This window comes from Papio anubis, chromosome Y, assembly GCF_008728515.1.
Source record: "Papio anubis isolate 15944 chromosome Y, Panubis1.0, whole genome shotgun sequence".
Lineage (NCBI taxonomy): Eukaryota > Metazoa > Chordata > Mammalia > Primates > Cercopithecidae > Papio > Papio anubis.
The window spans coordinates 609,558-631,628 of record NC_044997.1 but is presented as its reverse complement, the minus strand read 5'-3'; the positions used below and the strand labels follow the sequence as shown (position 1 = coordinate 631,628).

General features: G+C 46.5%; 1 protein-coding gene across 7 annotated transcripts in view; it reads left to right on the top strand.

The window, feature by feature from the left end:
• Positions 1-12,592: 12,592 nt before the first annotated feature.
• The window catches only part of GYG2 (glycogenin 2), a 52,980-nt gene continuing 43,501 nt past the window's right edge, over positions 12,593-22,071 (top strand). For 6 of the 7 annotated variants that reach the window (XR_641764.3, XR_641765.2, XM_003917359.3 and 3 more), the window contains exons 1-2: positions 12,593-12,776; positions 13,861-13,999. Coding sequence is in view for 5 of the 7 variants with exons in the window: in XM_003917359.3 (XP_003917408.1) it covers positions 13,993-13,999 (7 nt within the window). In the remaining 2 variants the exon portion in view is untranslated. Of the gene's footprint in view, positions 12,777-12,800; positions 12,879-13,860; positions 14,000-22,071 lie in introns of those variants that run through there. The other variant, XM_009197124.1, reaches the window with a different exon arrangement.

The window sequence follows — 22,071 nt, the reverse complement described above, 5'->3', positions numbered from 1 at the left end:
CATATAATCTGTATGTGCAACTGTTATTTTATCCACTTTCAGATAATTATATGTGGATTTCATTGCTTTTTCTTCCAGAGATTTTAAAGACTAATTTACCTTAACACATAAATCAGTTTCATCAACATTCCTTCTGATTTCTAGCACGTCTCCACCTTCTAATGCATTTATCTTCAATGACAAGGGCTCACCATCCACCGCATCATCTCCAAGAACAGCAGTCTGATCTGTCTTCAGCAAGTATTTGCTAATATTGTTTGTGTTTGTTCATTAAATTCACTCACTCTTTCTTTGCATCCATTGGCTTCTTGGGAAATCAGGTTTATGCATCTATGAAAATGGAAATTTTCATTCACACTATCTTTTATCGCCATCTTAAGTGAGACTCTTAAATCTCATAGGTCTTTCCATGTCACTCATTGACGTATGTCATGTTGAAGTGTATTGTGATGGGGCCAGTGGATTTCAAATACCATCAAACTTTTTCCTCTCTAGTATTTCCAAACAATGACATTTCTTTTCACGCATGGACAGATGTGGTCCTCCTCATTTTAACAGTTCTTCTTTAGGATTCAAATTCTAAAACCACCAGCAGCAAACGATGTAATTCTTTTCACCAAAAGCAAATTCTTGCTCTGAACCCATCAAAGTTTTCAGTACACACTATTTTCATACAGCCCTTGATTTTTTTTTCAGTTAAATTCATTTAGATGGTCAGAAATGTCAGTTAAGCGTCATTTGAAGGTAATAACTAACCTTGAAAAACTAGTGGCTTGGGTATAGATTTCCAAAAAATTAGACTGGGCGTAGTGGCTCACACCTGTAATCCCAGCACTTTGGGAGGCCTAGGTGAGAGGATTGCTTGAGTCTAGGAGTTCAAGACCAGCCTGGGCAACATAGTGAGACCCCATGTCTAGTAAAGATTAAAAAATTAGCTGGGCGTCGTAGTGCACACCTGTAGTCCCAGCTATGTGGGAGGATCACTTGAACTCAGAAATTCAAGACCATAGTGAACTGTGATAGCATCACTGCACTCCCGCTTGGGCAACAGAGTGAGACTGTCAAAAGAAGGAAGGAAGGAAGGAAGGAAGGAAGGAAGGAAGGAAGGAAGGAAGGAAGGAAGGAAGGAAATAAATTTGATTCTTTCCGCCCATAAACTTGTGATGAAGCACCAGTTTTGGAAAGCTGCCCTGCTTTGGTGGAAATAGCAGATGGCAAGATTCTGATACCTTCTACTATGAAGTTCAAAACAGTCAGAAGTGGGCAACTTGGTTTTTCTGAAATGTATCATTCTGATATCAGACTCAGGCCTAGAGGAAATTTTTTAATGCCTCTGACAGATCTAAAGCACATGTTCTGAGAGCACCATGCGAAAGCGGCCGCTGTCCTGTTCGCTTGGCTTCATTGATCCAAATCACAGGGTTGACGATTTTCCTTCAAATGGATACAGTGAGGGATTCTGCAGCTATATGAGGCATTTGAGTGAAGGTGATACTTGCTTCTTGACTGCACAGATGCCACTTTTTGCCTTTGAGGACTTGCTAAAGAGTTCAGACTTTTCCTCCTGTATGTTTTCTGTGCACAAGTCATGTTTTGTGGTGAGGACCATGGATTTTATTTCATTTTTTTCATAACCTTTCTATGCATATGAGACCTTGAGGCTGCAGAGAAAGAAATTATTGGGATAAACAAATCCAAATGGAAATAGGCTCATTAGTTTAGCTAAGGAGAACACTTCTGTTGTTTTAATGACGTTCAAGCTTTAATCACAGAATTTTCGTGCAAAAGAAAAACTACACATATTATATACGTGCGTGTGTGTGTATCTCCTGTAAAAATAGAAACAATATATTGTATTAAGGAGGCCTTATAGCTTCAGAAATTTTTTTTTCAAATATTATTCTTAGGTCTGTAGTATGAAAGTTCTTTTAAAATAAACTGTACAACAATTTCACAAAATATTCAAAATAAAAAAGAGGGAGTGTAGGATATTAATTGTCACTAAATTTAATAATTAAAATACTAAAAATTTTACGAAGGGGTGACCACACTAAAATTCATATATACCCAAAGATCTTTTAAAAATTAGATTTTTCAGGCTGGGTACAGTGGCTCATGTCTATAATCCCAGCACTTTGGGAGGACAAGATGGGAGGATCACTTGAGGCCGGAGGTTGGAGACCAGCGTGGGCAACAGAGCAAGACCCCATCTCTACAAAAATTTTGTAAAAATTAGCTGGATGCAGTGGTGTGTGCCTATAGTCCTAACTACTTAGGAGGCTGAGGCAGGAAGATCACTTGAGCCCAGGAGTTCAAGACTGCAGTGAGCTGGGATTGTGCCACTGCATTCCAGCCTGAGGAACAGAGTGAGACCTTGTCTCTAAGAAAGAAAAAAAATTTTGAACATTACAAAAGCCTACAATCTTTTTGAAATTGATTACTTTAGTTAAATTCTTCTCCATTCAGTGTGATTTTAGAAGTAATCCTTTTACATCTGGGAAATGAAGAATAATTTATTATTTCGCCCAGAGAATGATAAATCGATCTATCAAAATACAGCAATCTAGAAAGCTAATAAATAATGTTCTAATTAGGAAGACCTACTGCCAGTAGGAGTAATAGATAATAACAATACTATTTGCTTATTCCTTTTATTTTAGTAGAAAAATACGCTTTTAAAATAATTTATGTACTTATTTATTTATTTTTGAGATGGAGGCTCACTCTGTCACCCAGGCTGGAGTGCAGTGGCATGACCTCGGCTCACTGCAACCTCTGCCTCCGGGTTCAAGCGATTCTCCCTGCCTCAGCCTCCTGAGTAGCTGGGATTACAGGCACCCACCATCATGCCCAGGTAATTTTTGTATTTTTTTTTTTTTTTTTTTTTTTTGAGACGGAGTCTTGCTCTGTAGCCCGGGCTGGAGTGCAGTGGCCGGATCTCAGCTCACTGCAAGCTCCACCTCCCGGGTTTACGCCATTCTCCTGGCTCAGCCTCCGGAGTAGCTGGGACTACAGGCGCCCGCCACCTCGCCCGGCTAGTTTTTTGTATTTTTAGTAGAGACGGGGTTTCACCATGTTAGCCAGGATGGTCTCGATCTCCTGACCTCGTGATCCGCCCGTCTCGGCCTCCCAAAGTGCTGGGATTACAGGCTTGAGCCACCGCGCCCGGCCAATTTTTGTATTTTTAGTAAAGATAGGGTTTTGCCATGTTGGCCAGGCTGGTCTTGAACTCCTGACCTCAGGTGATCTGCTCGCCTCAGCCTCCCAAAGTGCTGGGATTATAGGCGTAAGCCACTGTTCCCGGCCTTTTAAAATAATGTAAATACTTTACACATGTACATATAAAAATGGATGTTGGCTGGGTGTGGTGGTTCATACCTGTAATCCCAGCACTTTGGGAGGTCAAGGTGGGTGGGTCACTTGAGCCCTTGAGCTTTGGAGTTTGAGACCAAGCTTGGTGATACATGGAGACTCTGTCTCTACAAAAAATTTAAACATTAGCTGGGCATGGTAGTACATGCCTGTGGTCCTAGCTACTGGGGAGGCTGAGGCAGGAGAATCGCTTGAGCCTGGGATGTTGAAGCAGTAGTGAGCTCTGATTGCACCATTGCACTGAAGCCCAGGTGACAGAGTAAGACCCTGTCAAAAAAAAGGATGTCAGTGATAATGAGTTGTTTATAAAGATAGAATTAGAGTTCCAGGGATGACTGGGGAGGTCTAGTGTATTATAACCCCTACCATGTGCCTGTCAGGGACTGGTACTTAAAAGTCAAAACAGTAACTGCAGAATTTGAGAGGTGTATAAAGAGAGTCTCTCAAATAGTGCTTAGTCATTAGTTCAGCGATGGTCAGTTTGAGCATAGCTATAAAATTAGCTTATCATGGTGAAAAGTGTGTAAGCATCACTATCTTGTAGCATGTAGTTTCCCAGCAGGGCCATGCGACACCCAGTGGACATTTCTGAATTGTACATTCAAAAAAATGTTACCACTGGCTAAACGTTTTTTTCATTTAACATAAAAGTTAGTCTTGGGGGTGTCATTCAATGCCTTTTCTGCTTCCTTCAGAATTATAAAGGCTTCTGCCACAACTTTGCTCTGAGCCCAGTTATGAACTTCATACAAAGCTGCAGAGAGGAGCCTGTGTCTGTTGAAGAAAAGGCTCACGAGGTCCCATGGTAAGGGGAGAGGAGCTGGGGTAATGAGGAAGAAAGGCAGCTTTCCAGGGGCCGAGTCCAGAAGACCAGACTTGTCAGAGAATGGAACTAGCTTGCCCATCTCAGCCCACGAGAGAGTTTCACACCATGTGCTATTCTGGTTCCACACACTGAAGCACTTGGGTGACTTGGAATGGCCTCCATCTAAGCTGCATCTTCCCTCACAGTTCCAAATATAAATGCAATGCATTCCCTGGGTTCCTGCCAGCCGTTGTCATGTTTTTGCTTCACAGCTGTCTCCTCCCCGCCCCCTGTCCTGTTCATCTGCCCCTTGCTAAACAGGTATTCATGAAACATGACTGCTTGTTTATGAATAGCTGGGATGTAGACATGACATATGGAAAGAGAAGCTGCCAATTTTTCCCCAACCAAAAGTGAAAACAGTGCTTGGACCTAACAAGCATAGAACGTTTGATCCCATAGCAGAGCTGGTGGGAAGGCTGGGGGCAAAATCTCACACTGTCCACCATTGGCTGTAGACCAAAGGGAGGCTGCAGGGAGGTGGGGCCATTTCAATCGCAGGTCCCCACCCACTATGAGCACTTCCTCACCCACATCCTCTGTTTTAATCTTTTCTCTCTATCTCTTATCAACTTCCAACATATGATAAAGTATCACCTTTTATTGTTTCTCTCCCGGCTCCATCACCCGTAGAATGCAACTGCTACAAAGGCATGGATTTGTCCCCAGTTTCCAGAAACATGACTGGCATGTAGTAGATGCTCATTAAAGACTTATTTATTTATTCATTGAGACAATGTCTTGCTCTGTTGTCCAGGCTGGAGTGCTGCGGTGTGATCATGGTTCACTGCAGCCTCAAACTCCTGGGCTCCAAAGATCTTGTCACCTTAGCTTTCTGAGTGGCTGGGATGACAGGCATGTCCTACCATCCCTGGCTAATTTATTTGTTGTTTTTGTAGAGATGGGGTCTCACTGTGCTTCCCAGGCTGGTTTTGAACTCCTAGGCTCTAGTGATTTTCCCACCTTGGCCTCCCAAATTGCTGGGATTACAGACTTGAGCCACCACGCCTGGCCCTAAAGACTTATTAAACACACGGGAAAATGAATGAGTGAAGCCCTCGTTCAGGCCACAACTTTAATAATATTAAAGAGGAGATATTTTCTTTTGGTATTCTAGCTAAAGACTTTTCGGATGAGATGGATAAGGATATTAACAAATGTGTTTTTAAAAAAATATATATATACATATTACGAAATAAAACATCCGGAAGACCTCCATAACTCAAGGAACCAATATTCTACAAATGACCCATGTGTGAAGTGGCAGAATCATGAATGGATAAAAGGTTTGTCTGAAGCTTAAGATAAACCTGTGGGTTTTAAATTTATAGACTTTAAAAATTCAGTGATAGGATTTCAGATTCCACACTACCTTATCTTTGAGAAGCTAATGATGATCAAGTTTTGTCATCGAAGGAGAACATTCACAGTGATTTGAAAAGATGACTAAAATACTTTTTCTAACTATATATCTTCATGAGGTTATATTTTCTTCATCTACTTTAACCTACTTTAACCTGAACAACGTAAGGAATGTTGATCTGAGAAACTGGTCATCTCCTCATAAGTCAGATATTAACACGATTTGTAAACATGTGAAACAGTACTCTTCCCCTATGAAAATTTTTCCGTTTGAAAAAATACATCCCATTTTTCATAAAATTACATTATTTATTTAAAATGTACTGGATTTATCTTTAAAATTATTAATTAGTCAAAAACTTCATTTTAATTTCAGAAAATATAGAAATGTTAATTTTAATTTATTACAGCATTAAATTTAATGCAATGTAATTTAATTACAGAACATATAGACATTTACAATGCACAAAAACAAAAGGCCCTTAATCATTGTTAAGAGGGCAAAAGAGGCAGGGCACGATGGCTCATACCTGTAATCCCAGCACTTTGGGAGGCTGAGGCAGGTGGGTCACCTGAGGTCAGGAGTTTGAGACCAGCCTGGCCAACATGGTGAAACCCTGTCTCTACTAAAAATACAAAAATTAGCCATGTGTGGTGGCACATGCCTGTAGTCCCAGCTACTCGGGAGGCTAAGATAGGAGAATTGCTTGAACCTGGGAGGTGGAGGCTGCAGTGAGCTGAGATCGTGCCACTACACTCTAGTCTGGGCAAGACAGAGTGAGACTCTGTCTCAAAACAAAACAAAAAAAGAGGGCAAAGGAATCCTGTGACCAACACGTTTCACAATTTCTGCTTGATTTTATAAGTGATGGCACTTTTCCCCTGAAATCTCTGCAGTTTTATAAATCTCCCTCCCTATCTGACTGCCTCAATCCTTTTCTCTCTCTGCCAACTCAAAATGGTTGAGGCAATAAAGACAGCATCCGTAACAAGATGTACTTAGATTCAGGACCTCTGGGCTGGGTCAATTTGAGGGCTTAACAATGTCCTCCAGTAGCCAGGTTCTCTGTGTCTTGCAGTCCTGTGTTTCATGAGTCATCAGCCCATTTCACTCATGGCAGAAGATGGCTGCTGTACCTCCAGCCATCACAGCCTCATCCACTAATATATGTAAGCCCAATTAAGATCATTTCCTCCCAGATTTTCTCTTTTAAGAGCAAAGACATTCTTTCAGGGCTCACCCCCAATTCCTCATCCCTGATTTACACACAGCCCCTAACTAAAAGTAATCAGGTGTAGCCAGGCATGGCGGCTCACACCTGTAATTCCAACACTTTGGGAGGCTGACTCAGGAGGACCACCTAAGGTCAGGAGTTCAAGACCAACCTGGCCAACTTGGTGAAACCCTGTCTCTACTAAAAATACAAAATTAGCCAGGCATGGTGGTGGGCACCTGTAATCCCAGCTACTTGGGAGGCTGAGGCAGGAGAATCGCTTGAACCCAGGAAGTGGAGGTTGCAGTGAGCCAAGATCATGCCATTTCACTCCAGCCTGGTCGACAGAGTGAGACTCCTTCTCAAAAAAAAAAAAATAAATAAATAAAAAAAGAAAAGAAAAATAAAAAAGCATGAGAAAGCATGAAGGAACCCTGGGAAAAAACACAGGCTCTGCCAACAATAAGGAAAAATGATGGTTGACTGGGAAGCCAGTAGCACATGCTGCCAATCATTTGCTTATTTTGTGTCAAGTTGTTTGCCAATGTAGTTCTTTATATATTATATATTATTATGTTAATCTTTACCAAAATATAAAATATTGAGATGTAATTGCAATTGTGACCCACACACATACATGTAGATGCATGTTCTGTGTATCGCAAATGTGTTCTCTCATTCTGTACTTGTCTTCAGTTCTTAGAAACTTTGTTACAATCATGTTGTGCAATCAAATAGCTTGGCACAAACATCTGTTTTGTTCCTTCTGAGTTTGATTTTTGTTGTTGTTGTTTGAGACAGAGTCTTGCTCTGTCACCCAGGCAGGAGTGCCGATCATGGCTTATTGCAGCCTTGAACTCACAGGCTCAAGCAATCCTCCCATCTTAGTCTTCTGAGTAGCTGGGACTACAGGCGTGTACCAACACTCTCGGCTAATTTTTTTTTAAATTTTTTGTAAAGTCGGAGGGATCTCACTGTATTGGCCAGGCTGTTCTTGAACTCCTGAGCTCACGTAATCCTCCTGCCTTTACCTCCCAAAGTGCTGGGATGGCAGGCATGAGCCACCATGCCCAGCTGCCTGCTGGGTTTCAATCCTTCCTTTCCCAGCACGCATGTAACTTGAAGAAAGTCTTGTAACTAACTCTCCAATAAAATTGTCCTGGGCGTATAAATGTCTTGACGTTTTCTTCTAATGCCTCCCTAGGAAAACTGGCACACACCTGTTCCCAGCAACACGGAGGAGAGAAAGGTTTACTCCGAATGCACCCACGACAAAACTCACCTGCTGCCAAGCTCTCCGTGGCTTCCTGGAGACCAACACACACAGGAACAGAAGCCCGGCAACCCCCAGGGGAAGATGCCTCCTCCGGGTTTAAAAACGGAGCTACCCTTTTGCCCGGGGATCATGAGCCTTGCCTTGTGACTTAGTGCCTTATACTCTGCTTTCAGAGCACCAGTTCTCAGTGGAACGGGAGAAACAGGCGGGTGACGAGGGTGGGGTGATTTATGGGACAGAGAATGGTGCAACACCTACGCTTGTTTGTGTTGGGAGACAGAGGCCTCCTGCATGCCCGAAACATGTTGTTTAAACATCCCTGCAGTTGCGCCAATGTCTTTTTCTCTCTGGCTGTTTCAGCCCTTTTCTATCTCTACTAAATCCATGCTCCCCCCCTCTCCAGCCCTCCTGGCTCCAGCTACCCTCCCCAGCGCCCTCAAATCTCCGAAATGCAAGCAGTGCGTCTCAAGCCTGGCTGTGTGTCTCAAGCCTGGCTGTGCGTTGGGAACTCCTGGAGGCCTGGTTCACATAGCTGGGTCGGGGGAAGCCCTGGGATGCAGGGTTCTGATTTCAGAGTTCAGATGCCTAAGAATGTGCATGACACAGTTTCCCAGGTGATGCTGATGCTGCCGGACCAGGACTGAGCCTGCACATCTCACCCCGAATTCAAAATCAAAAGATGGGGTGAGGGTTCTCAGCCAAACGCAGCCTGAGATTCTATTTTGGAGACCGCTGTTCCAGAGAGAAGCGCAGTGCGCCTGACACTTGGTGGGTGGGGCCCAGGGACACTGCTCAACACCCTGCAGGGCACAGGACGCCCCCAACAGACAGTCATTCAACTTAAATATTAATAGTGATAAAGTTGAGAAAGACTCTATCTATTGTCTATCTATGTATCCATCTATCCACCCATTCATCTATCATCATTTATCTATTACCTATGTATCATTTCTCTATTACCTGTCTATACATCTAGCCATCCATCATCCATCTATCATCATTATTTATCTATTATCCGTCATTTATCTAATATCTGTCTTCCTATCTATGTATCTATCTTCATCATCATCATCAATCTCTTATCTATCTGTTTATCATCTATCTCCATCTATGTGTCTATGTATCTGTATATCTATCATCTATTTATCACCTATTTCTCCATCCTATCTATCATCTATCTGTCCATCCATCCTATCTCATCTATCATCTACTTATGTATCATCTATCATGTGTCTACTGATCTATTTATCTATCCATTATCTATCTATTTATTTATCATTTATCTAAACAGTGACTCACAGTCGCAGACTGATTCTGCCCCTGCCCCCACCAGGGGACACTGTGCAATGTTTGAGGTCAGTTTTAATTGTCATTACTGGAAAGTGTGCTAATGGCATCTGGCAGATGGAGCCCAGGGACACTGCTCAATACCCCACAGTGCACAGGACGGGCCCACCACCGAGAATCCCGCCCTGAATGCCACAAACGCCTTGGTGAAAAACTCCAGGAGTAACTTCCATCCAACCTTGGGAAAGGGATCAGGTTGACAATCACATCATTCTGAACAGTCCGGGAGGCAGGAGCTGTCTGAATCATTTGTAAATGCACCTCTCATTAGAACACTCGTAAGACCCTTTCCCGTAGGAGGATCCTCCCTTACCCAGAGCAAGATCACAGCACTCCACGGTTTCCCTGCTGGAGCAATGAGAAGCCAACACAGGCCCCATGGAACGAGTTGGCAGCACGAGGCTGTGCAGACATCTGGCAACTATTGGAGCCAACAAGGAGAAAGCATAGAAGCTGGGAAAGTCTCCCCTTCCTTGCACAAGAACTGAGACTTCCTTGGAGGAGCCAGCTTCATTCTGGCATTTCTCTTCTTCGGGGCTGGCATCCAGAGGATAGAAAACTGAGGTCGTACTGGCAAAGGGGGCTCCGCCGGGGCACTTCTCGGCTCCTAAGGATTTCCCCAATGACTCAGAGGCTGGACAGATTTAAAAGTGGACCCCCTGTGGAAAATGGTACAGAGATTTCTCAAAGAACTAAAATTTTATCTACCAGTTGATCTAACAGTTCCACTACTGGGTATTCACCCAAAGGAAAACAAGTCATTATGTCAAAAAGACACACCATGCACAATAGCAAAGATATGGAGTCAACCCAGGTGCTCATCAACAGGTGATTGGATACAGAAAATGTGATTTATGTGTACAATGGAACCGTATTCAGCCATGCAAAAGAATGAAATTCTATCTTTTGCAGCAACATGGATGAAACTGGAGGCCATTATCTTAAGTCATTATCATACTGAGAAAAAGAACGTCAATTACCACATGTTCTCGCTCTAAGTGGGAGCTAAATAATATGTCCACATGGACATAGCGAGTGGATTAATAGACGTTGGAGATACAGAAGGGTGAGAGAGTGGGAGGATGGTGGAGAATGAGAAATTACTTAATAGGTACCATGTACACTATTCAGGTGATGCTTACCCTGGAAACCCAGACTTCACCACAACTCAGTATATCTATGTAACAAAATTGCACTTTACCCCATACATTTACACAAATAAAATAAATCAGTAAAATTTGATATGTAAACCTGTTTAATACAAACGAATGCAGAAAAAAATGTTGTAATAACATAAAAAATAAATAAAGGTGCCCTCTTGATGCTTCCTATGCCTGCAGATATCTCACAGAGTCCCAGTAGCCGCGAGGAAAATCCTTGCATGCAGCCTGCTGGAGGTCAGAGACAGCCTCCACTGTTTATTTACAGCTCTGGGTCCATCTATGAAGTAGAGCTAAAAACACCACCGATACCTGTCCCCAAGGCTGAGCTGATGCAGGAACAGCCCTCAGCACAGTGCCTGGTCTCCACAGACCATCGATCATCCTAGGTATTAATCTAGATCAGGAAGTCCTGACTGTAGCTTGCATTGATTGCCATTGACAGTTTCGGCAAGAATCTGGGTTCCTTTGCCGTCGCTTTCTGATGGTCACGTGAAGGCTTTTCTTCTCCAAGTAAGTTCACTCATTCAACTCATGCACTCATACATGCATGCATTCACGCATTCATTCACTCATTCAACTCATACATGCATGCATTCACACACTTATTCATTCAACTCATGCACTCATACATGCATGCACTCACACAATCATCCCTCATTCAACTCATGTATTCATACATGCATGCATTCACACATTCATTGATTCATTCACTGAATTCACTCATACATGCATGCACACTTTCACTTATTCATTCATTCATCTCTTAACTTGTCCATGCATTCAATTCATTCGTTCACTCATACATAATACATTAATTCATGAAGTTTTTGCAATCTTCACTCATGTGCGTGCATTAACACACATGCTAGTTTGTTCAGCTCATTCGTGTACTCATACATATTTATTCACTCATTCATTCATCCACATATTCACACTTGTCATGTATTCTGTTCATTCACTCACACACACACATTCATTCCTGTATAAATGCATGCCTTCATGTGCTCATTCAATCCTGCATGCATGAATTCACTCACTCACTCATGCAGGCATGAACTCACCTGCTCACTCATTCATGCACTCATGCATACACGAATTCACTTGTTTACTCACTCATACATGCACTTATACATGCATGAATTCACTTCTTAAGTCATTCACGCGCTCAATCACGTATGAATTCACTTGTTCACTCATTCATGCACTCACTCATGCAGGCATGAATTCACCTTCCACTCATTCATGCACTATGCATGCATGAATTCACTCGTTCACTCAATCATTCATGCATTCAACTCATTCATTCACTCATTCATAGATTCATGCCTTCATTCATGCATGCATGCATTCACCTGGTTTTTCCACACAGTCACACCTCCATTCATGCATATATCTCTAAATTCATTCACACATGCATTGGCTCATTCATGCCTTCAACTCGTGCATTCACGTGTGAATGCATTCATTCCCTCCTTGGCACAAACATTGATTCACTGGTTCATCCATTTCCTGGCTCGCTCATTCATGAGTAGTTGTTTGTTCATTCACGCCTCACATGTACTCACGCATACATGCACTCACGCATACATGCACTCACGCATGCATGCACTCACGACATGCGTACAGCCAGTCACTCGCTATGCATTCAACAGCTGAGATCTGATCCACTCATTTATTCTCTCTTTCGTGCACTCATTCATTCATTCATTTACGCGTGCAAGTATGCGCACGTGCATTTTTTATGCATTCAACAAGATCGCGTATGAGCCCTGCCTTCTCCCTCTGGGAGGCTTCCAGAGCGGCCTCCACTCTGGCTGCGCGCTGGCCTTGGGCCCGGGGCCTTAAGTCATCGTAAACATTTACTTTGGGGCCGGCTGATTAAAGGTTAAATGTCCAAACCTAGAAACCGCCGACTGCCGAGGGGGCCGCGGCGGGCGAGGGGCGGGGCGCGGGCGTGGATCGCAGCCCCTGGCAGTTCCCGGGTCTCTCTCCCCGGCAGCCGGGGCTGGGCACCAGGCGGCGCGCGGGCTTGCGGGCAGGGGCTGCAGGGCTGAGGAGAGGACCCGCGCCCGCGGGGGCTGGGCGGAGGCGGGGCCGGGCTTCCGGACAGAGGCCAATCGCTGCCCTCGGGGCCTCCAGCGCCGGCCCTGGGCCGAGGCAGGCAGAGCGCGGAAGAGGTGCGACGGGCTGTAGTGGGGTGAAGGGGACCGTGGGCAGTGGAGGAGGCCCGGGCGCGGCGGGGGGCCGGGGAGCGCAGAGACTGCCCGAACGCCTAGGAGGTCTGGCGGGTGGGTGGTGTACAGTGGGGCGGGGGCGGAACCCAGAGGCCGGGGCTGGGGGCTGGGGGAGGGGCGCCGGCCTGGAGTGCAGAGGAGGGGCGAGGGGCGCGGGGGGCTGGAGGTCAGAGGTTGGCCAAGCGCGAAGGAGGGGAGGGGTGCGGGGCGCGGGGGTAGGCCAGGGGCGCTTAGGGGTGAGTGCGCCGAGCCGGGGCACCAAGTACTGGGGAATACAGGCCGTCCAGGGCGCGGCGGGGCGTGGGGAGACGGAGGCTGCCCCAGTACGGAGGACAGACGGGGGCGGGGACTTAGGGCTGGGAGGCTTGGGGTGGGGGACGCGGACCCAAGGCAGAGGCTGCGGGAGCGCGCGGTAAGGGAGAGGTGCAGGGCGTGGAGGGGCCTCGGGGGCGCTTGGGGAGGATGGGCTGCAGGCCGAGACGGGGAGGAGCGGCGGCGAGAGGCGCAGGGGTGGGCGGGGGCGGCACTGGGGTGACGGGTGAGGGGGCACCTGGCCAGGGTGCGCGGGCAGAGGCAGCCCAAGCTCGGAAGAGGTGCAGATACTAGGGTCCGGGAGCGCAGGGGTGGGCCGGGGAGTGGAGAGGGGTGACCAGGGGGCGCCAGCTGGAGTGGGGGATGAGGGTACCCAGAACTCCAAGCAGGTGCGTGGGGCGGCGGGCAGCTGCTGACACCGCTGAGGTCGGGTGGTGTCCCAGGGACGGTGTCGTTGCTGGGCGCATGGGTGTTAAGAGGCAGCGGGGTCGCAGGTGACTGCGAGGAGGACAGGGGGTCAAGGGGCCCTTGACCAGAGGGCAGGAAGCTCACCTGGAGCGCCAAGGAGGAAGTGCGGGGCGTGGGGGTCGCGGGGGCATCGTGGGAGGCCGGGGCCCCGTGGGGCGCAGGTGACATGGAGTGGGTAGGAGGCCGCGGGTGACACCGGCGGGGCCTGCAGCTGAGGGTGTCGAGACTGCCACGCTGTCGCCCCCAGGCCTGGAAATCGACGCGGATTCCTGGAGACGGCGCCTCTGCTCCGAGAGTTCGTTCGTGGCGAGGAAGTCCACCCACTGCTCCCGGGCGCAGTTCTGCCGGTCCGCGCCCTCTGCGCGCTGCGCCGCGGACCATGTCGGGTGAGTAGCTCAGGCTCCTTCAGTTCAGCCTGCCTATTCTTACTGGCTTGGGAGAGAGATTGGTCTGCACTGGGGAGAACCCCACGTTGACCGCAGGATTGCCCCAAACTCCGAGTCTCCCCCTCACTGCCTCGCCCAGGTCTCTCTCTGGGGCTGGAGGGAATGGCCAGTCCGAGGCTGCTGGAGACATCAGCCTCAGCTGCTGGGAGGGGGTGATTTACAGTAAGTGAAGGGGGCCTTGGGATTTCACCAGTTTCCTTTTGTAAAATGCAGTCCTGAAAGTTTCAATGGGCTTGTTTCTTGGGAATAGCATTGAACTGCCTGAGACTGTCACTGCCTGGAAGGCCGATGGGAAGAAGTCTGTTCTCCTGAAACGGCCCTAAAGCTCTGGGAAGAGGCTGCCTTGAGTTCCGAGAGTTCAGACCACCGGTTTAATTTCTGTTTCCAGTACAGATACAGGGATGGCCCAGCTTGGTGGCTCAGGCCTGTAATCGCAGCACTTTGGGAAGCTGAGGCAGGAGGACTGCTTGAGGCCAGGAGTTGGAGACCATCCTGGGCAACATAGGGAGACCACATCTCTAGGAAAAAAAATTTAAAATTTAGCTGGGCGTTGAGGCAACTGCCTGTAGTCCCAGCTACTAGGGAAGCTGAGGTGGGAGGGTCCTGAGCCCAGGAGTTCCAGGTGGCAGTGAGCTATGATTGCACCACTGCACTCCAGCCTGGGTGACAGAGTGGGACCCCGTGTCTAAAAAACAACAACAACAACAAAATAAGAATCCAGGTTAATCCTCCTGCAGGCAAAGGGCTGGCTGGCAGGAATGGCAGGAAAGGCCTGCCCCCCAAGGACCGGTGAGCCCCATCTCCCAGCCCTTGGGTTTTGTGGACATCAGATAGACCAGTTGACTTAAGAGGCCTAGATATGTGAACATAAAGTGTAACCTCATCCCATAAGAAATATACTGCTTCTATTTTTGATCATTAAATCATCAAGACACCTCCTTCTTGTACCAGATCACACTGGATCATTCATGAGTGCATTTTATGTATTTATTTTAAAATGTATACTTTTTAAAATTTTGTAGAGACAGGGTCTTGCTATGTTGCCCAGGCTGGTCTTGAACTTCTAGGCTCAAGCAGTCCTCCTCCTTTAGCCTCTCAAAGTGCTGGGTTTACAGGCACGAGCCACTGCGCCTGGCCATGAGTGCAATTTAAAACACACAAACAAAACAGATTACTTTTTTATTCAGAGGAGAGATTTGGTAAATCACAGAGATGCTTTTATCCTGTTTTTTCCCACTCTGGACTTAGAGAGGAAAATTGTCGGGGCAGGAATCTTAAGGCTGTTTTCACGAGGTGTACTGGAAGAGTCTGTTCCAAGGAATGGTAGAAAAGATTCTCTGTTCTCGGGACGCGTTTGGAGCTCTCTGAAGTGAAAGCCACACGTTTCCCCAAGCCTGCTAGGGTCTGTATAATAGCAGCATTCAAGACGGACATTCGCATACATCTTGGTCAGCCTCGTGCCAGAAGAGAAGACTCGACTCTTTGCAGAAAACAAAAACCACCTTTGAGTAGAAAAGGGCTGAGAAGGAAGCTGCTAAGGTTATTTTGAGGGGTGATCAGAAGATTCCTTGAATGGAGGGGGGCAAGCAAGGGGTAGAAAGAAACTGTTGTCACAGATTCATAAAATTCTCAGCCACTACAATCTCCAGGCTGGACCTGATTTTGTGACAGTGTCTCCTTTTTGTGGGCTGTAGTGCAGTGACAGGTTTTCTTGCTGTTTTTCCCCTCCGTGCTGTTGCTGAAAGTGTCCGCCGCAGAGGCACGTGGAGTGGAAACTCCCTCTTTGAATGCAGTAGCATTGGATAATTGTGGATGTTCTCTGGCGCCGCACCAGGACTTGATCACCAGTTGTTTCTTCAAGGCAAGGCGATGTGGAAGCTAAGCACCTGTCAATCAATGTTTCATCTTCTGTTCGATTTCAATCCGCTGGTCTGTCTTTGCACTTTAGATGGGTTTTACAGTGTCCTGGATGGGAAGCGGCTAACCTTCAGGAGGTGCACATTTTTGCTCCAAAGCAAAAGTCTGAGTCTCGGATTCCTTGTTGCTGGAGAGAGCTCTTGTGCCAACTGGTGTTGTCTTGTCATTGTGTGACTGTGGTCAGAATTCCCACCACTCTAAACCAAAGAGAGAAACAGGGTATCCAGTAGTTCCGTAAGACTCTCACTCTAAATGTGGCCCTGTCTGCATTCTCTGTTGGGTTTGAGATCAAGGTAGGTGTGGGCAGGGCTGGTTCCTCCTGAGGCCTCTCTCCTGGGCTTGGTCCTCACAGGATCTTCCCTCTGTATGTGTCTGTGTCCTAATCTCTTTTTTTTTTTTGAGATGGAGTTTTGCTCTTGTTGCCCAGGCTGGAGTGCAATGGTACGATCTTGGCTCACTGCAACTTCTGCCTCTTGGGTTCAAGCGATTCTCCTGCCTTAGCCTCCCAAGTAGCTGGGATTACAGGCGCCCACCACCATGCCCGGTTCATTTTTGTATTTTTAGTACAGATGGGTTTTCTCCATGTTGGTCAGGCTGGTTTCGAACTCCTACCTCAGGTGATCCACCTACTTTGGCCTCCCAAAGTGCTTGGATTACAGGCGTGAGCCAGTGTGCTTGGCCTAATCTCCTCTTCTTATAAGGACACCAATCCTATTGGATCAGCGCCCACCCTAGCGACCTAATTTTATCTTAATCTCTTCTTTGAAGACCCCATCTCCAAATACAGTCACATTCCGAGGTCCTGGAGGTTATGACATTCATATATGAATTTTGGAGGTGCACAATTCAGCCCATAATAGGATAACTCATTTATTTGAATAATACTGTGTTTTTCTACTGGGGTTGCCACAACAAAGTCCCACAGACTGGGCGGCTTAAACAACAGACATTTACTCTCCCACCGTCCTGGAGGCTGGAAATCTGGGATCAGGGTGTGGGCAGGGCTGGTTCCTCCTGGCGCCTCTCTCCTTGGCTTGTAGATGTTGTCTTTCTCTATATCCTCACAAGGTCATCCCTCTGTGTGTGTCTATCCTCATCTCCTCTTGTTATGAGGCCAGCAGTGCTACTGGATCAGGGCCCACCCTAGTGACCTCATTTTACCGTAATCACCTCTTTAAAGACCCCATCTTTAAATACAGACACATTCAGAGGTCCTGTGGGTTAGGATTTCATCCTAGGCGTTTCAGGATGGGTTATCATCTGTCTATAATACTCATTAATCGTAATGTTTTCCCTGAGGTCCCCATGAAGAGCTATAAAGCCAGCGCACGTGGTTATCAATCAATGATCACTCTGCCATTTCTCTTAGTTGTCGCTGAGATCCTCATGAAGAGATAAAAAACCAGCGCACATGGTTCTCAATCATTGATTACTTTGCCAGTTCGCTTAGTTGTCACTCACGTCCTGATGAACAGATAAAAAGGCAGCGCACACGGTTATCAATCATTGATCACTCTGTCATTTCTTTTAGTTGTCACTGAGATCCTCATGAAGGGGTAAAAACCAGTGCATGTAGTTATCAGTCATTGATCACTTTGCCATTTCTCTTAGTCGTCACTGATGCCCTCATGAAGAACTATAAAACCAGCACAGGTGGCGATCAATCACTGATGACTTTGCCATTTCTCTGTGTTGTCTTCGGCACCTTGCTTTGGGCCAATTCACTTGCATCATCCTTTTCTCTAGACAGCCAGAGGGCCCTCCCTGGCCATGGAGAGGAGACGTTCTTACAGGTCTTGGAACCCTCAGATAGCTCCTCATAAGCCTCAGGATAATAGAAGAGGCTGCATATGACCTTGTGATCTGGGCCCTCTGACCTCTTCTCTTTCTGTGGGTCCTTGTTCTCCAGCTGCTGTCGCTATGCTGTGAGGATTCGTACTCCAGGAATGCAGCAGGCAACCTATCATCTCCACCTCTGGCCTTGGCTCATGGACTTTTTCTGCCTTTTCCTTCTTCGCCTTATTATTTTTAATTCAGTCTCCTATTGGAGGCAGGAGACAGTAGCTATTTTGAGGGCTTTTGTGGGTGCTGGAGTCAGAGGTGATCTCAGACATTTAATTGATTGTTGAAGCCCAGGTTTACTTGTTTTGGAAGCACATTTCTGTGTTGGAAAGGGAATTCATGACAGTGCATAGGCATGCCCCATCTAGACACTCCTGGATGAATGGGAGCCATATACATTCTTGTTTATTGATCCATTGATTTCTTGATGGATAAGTTCTTCCTGGTCATTTATCCCTAAGCTTAGATGGTGCCCTTTGAAAAACTGCTGCCAGCCATAGGGCTTCCCTTGTGGTATTGAAACACCCATTTCTTAGGGCTGATGTGTCTCATGGAGCCGTGGGTGTCTGAGGACAGAGCTTGTACCTTGTCAGCTGCTGGGCCCAGCATCCAACAGATTCTCATGCATAGGAATTGCCTGGGAAGTGAATCCACAATGAACGTGTAATGCACTGAGAGCAGGTCATTAGGTCCACATAGACATCTTCTGCCCCTTCACCTTCTTTGTCTTCTGCCTCCAGCTTCAATCCTTCACTCTTTCTCTAAGCAGTTGCCCTTGTGTGGGCAGCTTATGGCACAGTACTGTGGACTGGGGTAAGCAATGTCCCCCATAAAACTCATGTCCCCCCAGAAGCTGTGAATGGGACCTGTGAACCCAAAAGTATCTGAGACAGGTCTCGATCAATTTAGAAAGTTTATTTTGCCAAGGTTAAGGACATGCCCATGACACAGCCTCAGGAGGTCCTGACAACATGGGCCAAAGGTGGTCGGGGTACAGCTTGCTTTCACACATTTCAGAGAGACATGAGACATCAGTCAATACATGTAAGATATACATTGCTTTGATCTGAAAGGGTGGGACTACTTGAAGCAAGGGGATTGCAGGGGGTGGTGCCAGGTCATAGATAGATTTTTAAATGTTCTGATTAGTCGAAAGAGTTATTATCAGTAGAAGAGAATGTCTGGGTTATGATAAGAGGTTGTAGAGACCAAGGTTTTATCACGCAGATGAAGCTCCAGGTAGCAGGCTTCAGAGAGAATAGATTGTAAACATTTCTTATCAGACTTGAGGTCTGTGTTGATGTTTATGGTTGTCAGCTTTTCCTGAACTCCAAAATGGAGGAGGGTATGATGAGGCACGTCTGACTCTCTCCTCGTTATGGCCTGAACTCGTTTTTCAAGTTAACTTTGGAATGCCCTTGGCCATTTAGGTAGTTGTGAGGCCTAGAATTTTAGTTTAGATTTACAGACCTTATTTGGAAACAGGGTCTTTGTGGATGTAATTAGTTAAGCATCTCAAGATAAGATTATCCTGGAATATTTGGGTGGGCCCTAAATCCAATGACAGGTGTCCTTCTGAGAGATGGAAGAGACACGGACACAGAGGAGGTCATGTGGAGATGGAGGCAGAGGTTGGAGTGATGTGGCCACAAGCCCAGGGACATCTGGAGCCACCAGGAGCTAGAAGAGGCAGGAAGGAGCCTTCTCTGGAGTTTGATTTTGGAATCCTGGCCTCCAGAGCTGTAAGAGAGGAAATATATGTTCTTCAAGTCTCCCAGTGTGTGGTACTTTCTCACAGCAGCCCCAGGAAACTCATTCGTGGGTTTGCTAGGGAAAGGAGTCAGCGATGAGCCCACCAGTAAGCAAAATGAGCACAGCAGGTCAGATGGCACAAGAGACGAAGGGTCCTGTGTCATGGGAGGTGAGGGACTGTGATGAGAAGGGTCGTCTTGGGGAGCAGAGTTTGCAGGAAGATCTCCGAGGGATGGGTGGTCTTTCCCACGGCCACCATGTGCCTGGAAGGAAAGCGAGTTCCAGGCGAGTTAAGGGAGTGGTAGTAGCCCCATGGTAGTAGCACATATCATAGAATGTGCTTGAAGACCCAGAGGGGTTGAGCTGGACGTGGGGACTGAGTGTGGGGGATGCGATGACCAGCAGTCTGGGCCTGGCTTACATTTGCAGACAATGAGAAAACCGTTGGTGTTGGGTTGGCTTCCAGGGCAGCTGATGACTTTCACTGTGTGTTGGGGGTAGAAAATGTGGTTTTTAAGGGCTGAGGAGACAGATAACAGGGACCAGAATGTACAGGGTGGAGCAGAGAATGCAAAGGAGGGAAGTTGTGGCTCAGGGTGGTTGATATAGAGACCCATTGTAAATGTTTTCTAGTCTGGTGTGGTGGCTGGCTCACACCTGTAATCCTGGCACTTTGGGAGGCCAGGACGGGAGGATTGCTTGAGGCCAGGAGTTTGAGACCAGCCTGGGTGACAGAGCAAGAGACCCCCATCTCTACAGAAAAATTAAAAATAAATTAACCAGGTGTGGTGGTGAGCATCTGTAGTCCCAGCTACTCAGGAGGCCGAGGTAGGAGGATTACTTGAGCCCAGGAGTTCCAGGCTTTAGTGAGCTGTGATGCTGCTGCTGCACTCCAGCCTGGGTGACAGATAGAGCAAGATCCTGTCAAAAAAAAAAAAAAGGCCAAACACAGAGGCACACCCAGCACTTTGGGAGGCTGAAGTTAAATTAAGCCACCTGAGCCAGGGATTCGAGACCAGCCTGGGCAGCATAACCTGTCTCTACAAAAAATATAAAAAATAACGATGTAGTGGTGTGCACTTGTGGTCCCAGCTACTCAGGAGGCTGAGGTGGGAGGATTGCTTGCTCCCAGGAAGTCGAGGCTGCAGTGAGCTGAAATCATACCACTGCACTCCAGCCTGGGCAACAGAGGGAGATCTTGTCTCAAAAACCACCACCACCACAACATAACTAAGAATCCCAACACTTTCTGTTGTGCCTCTCTGTTAAGATCTCAGGTTAATTATGAAAGAGTAGAATGTGAGAGTGGAGGCAAGTGGACTTCTCCTTACCACAGAATTCAAGTCATAAATGCCCTGCACAGACGAGGCTTCTGGGGCTCTTGGGGAGACCTAGGACGTGGGCAATAGGGATCTGAATCTACCTGGTGGAGCTCATGACCCAGGTCAGACGATGCCAAGTTTCATTTTATACATTCTCTGTTCTTCCTCTCCACTCCTTAAGAGCACAGGTCAGTACGTGGGATTGGAGACTCTGGACTCTTCCTTACTGGGGTATGGGAGTTGGCACGGCAAATACTCTGCAAAGCTCGTTCTTGCAGGACCAAGCATCTAAATAGCAAGGTCTAACCTCAGTCATCTGTTTCTGGAGGAAAATCCCAAAGCCTGGCCTTTGGAGTGTAATTTAGCCCTCATTCTCAGATTCGGTGGTGAAGTTCAGAGGGGAACCAATCCCTCTAAGCATCTCGAAGATGGACAGAACAGTCAGCTCAGGAGGAAATCTCAAAACAACAGCCCCTCTCGGGAGTTCTCTTACCTTTGTCATTGTAGTTCCTAATGATGCACTCCTTTTCCTTTCTGTTCTTTAATTCACATGGTCCTTAAACATGGTTCCTCGGATTTCACTAATCTATACATTGAAGATTACAAAGAAATCTTAATATCGCCAATGAAAGGCTAAAAATTGTAAATGGCACTTTGTTTTCAGTTTGACATTATTTTGCTGATGATTCTTTTCATAATATATATGATTTGATTTATCTTATTTTTTACTTTGCCATCTGCTTTGCAATTAAATACACACCCACCCACACATACCCACACACACATACACACACATTTTATTTTCAAAGACAGGGCTCTGCTCTGTCACCCAAGCTGGAGTGCAGTGGCACAATTATATCTCACTGCAGCCTCCAACTTCTGGGTCAAACAAGCCTGCCGTCTCAGCTTCCCAAGTAGCTGGGACTACAGGCATGTGCAAAAAATATATTTTTAAATTAAATGAATACATATCCATTCTTAGTATGAAACGCATACTCAAATACCTGCCTGAGAAATGGTACATGGTAGATAACTGTGCAGCAGATGTGCTAATTGGCCTGGGTATAGAAATTTAGCTATTTGGTCTGGGTATACAATTTTAGGTTGAGGACCATTGTACTCAGAGGTTAGATATGGTGCTTTGTTTTAGTGTCCACTATTCACGATAAGAAGTCTCAG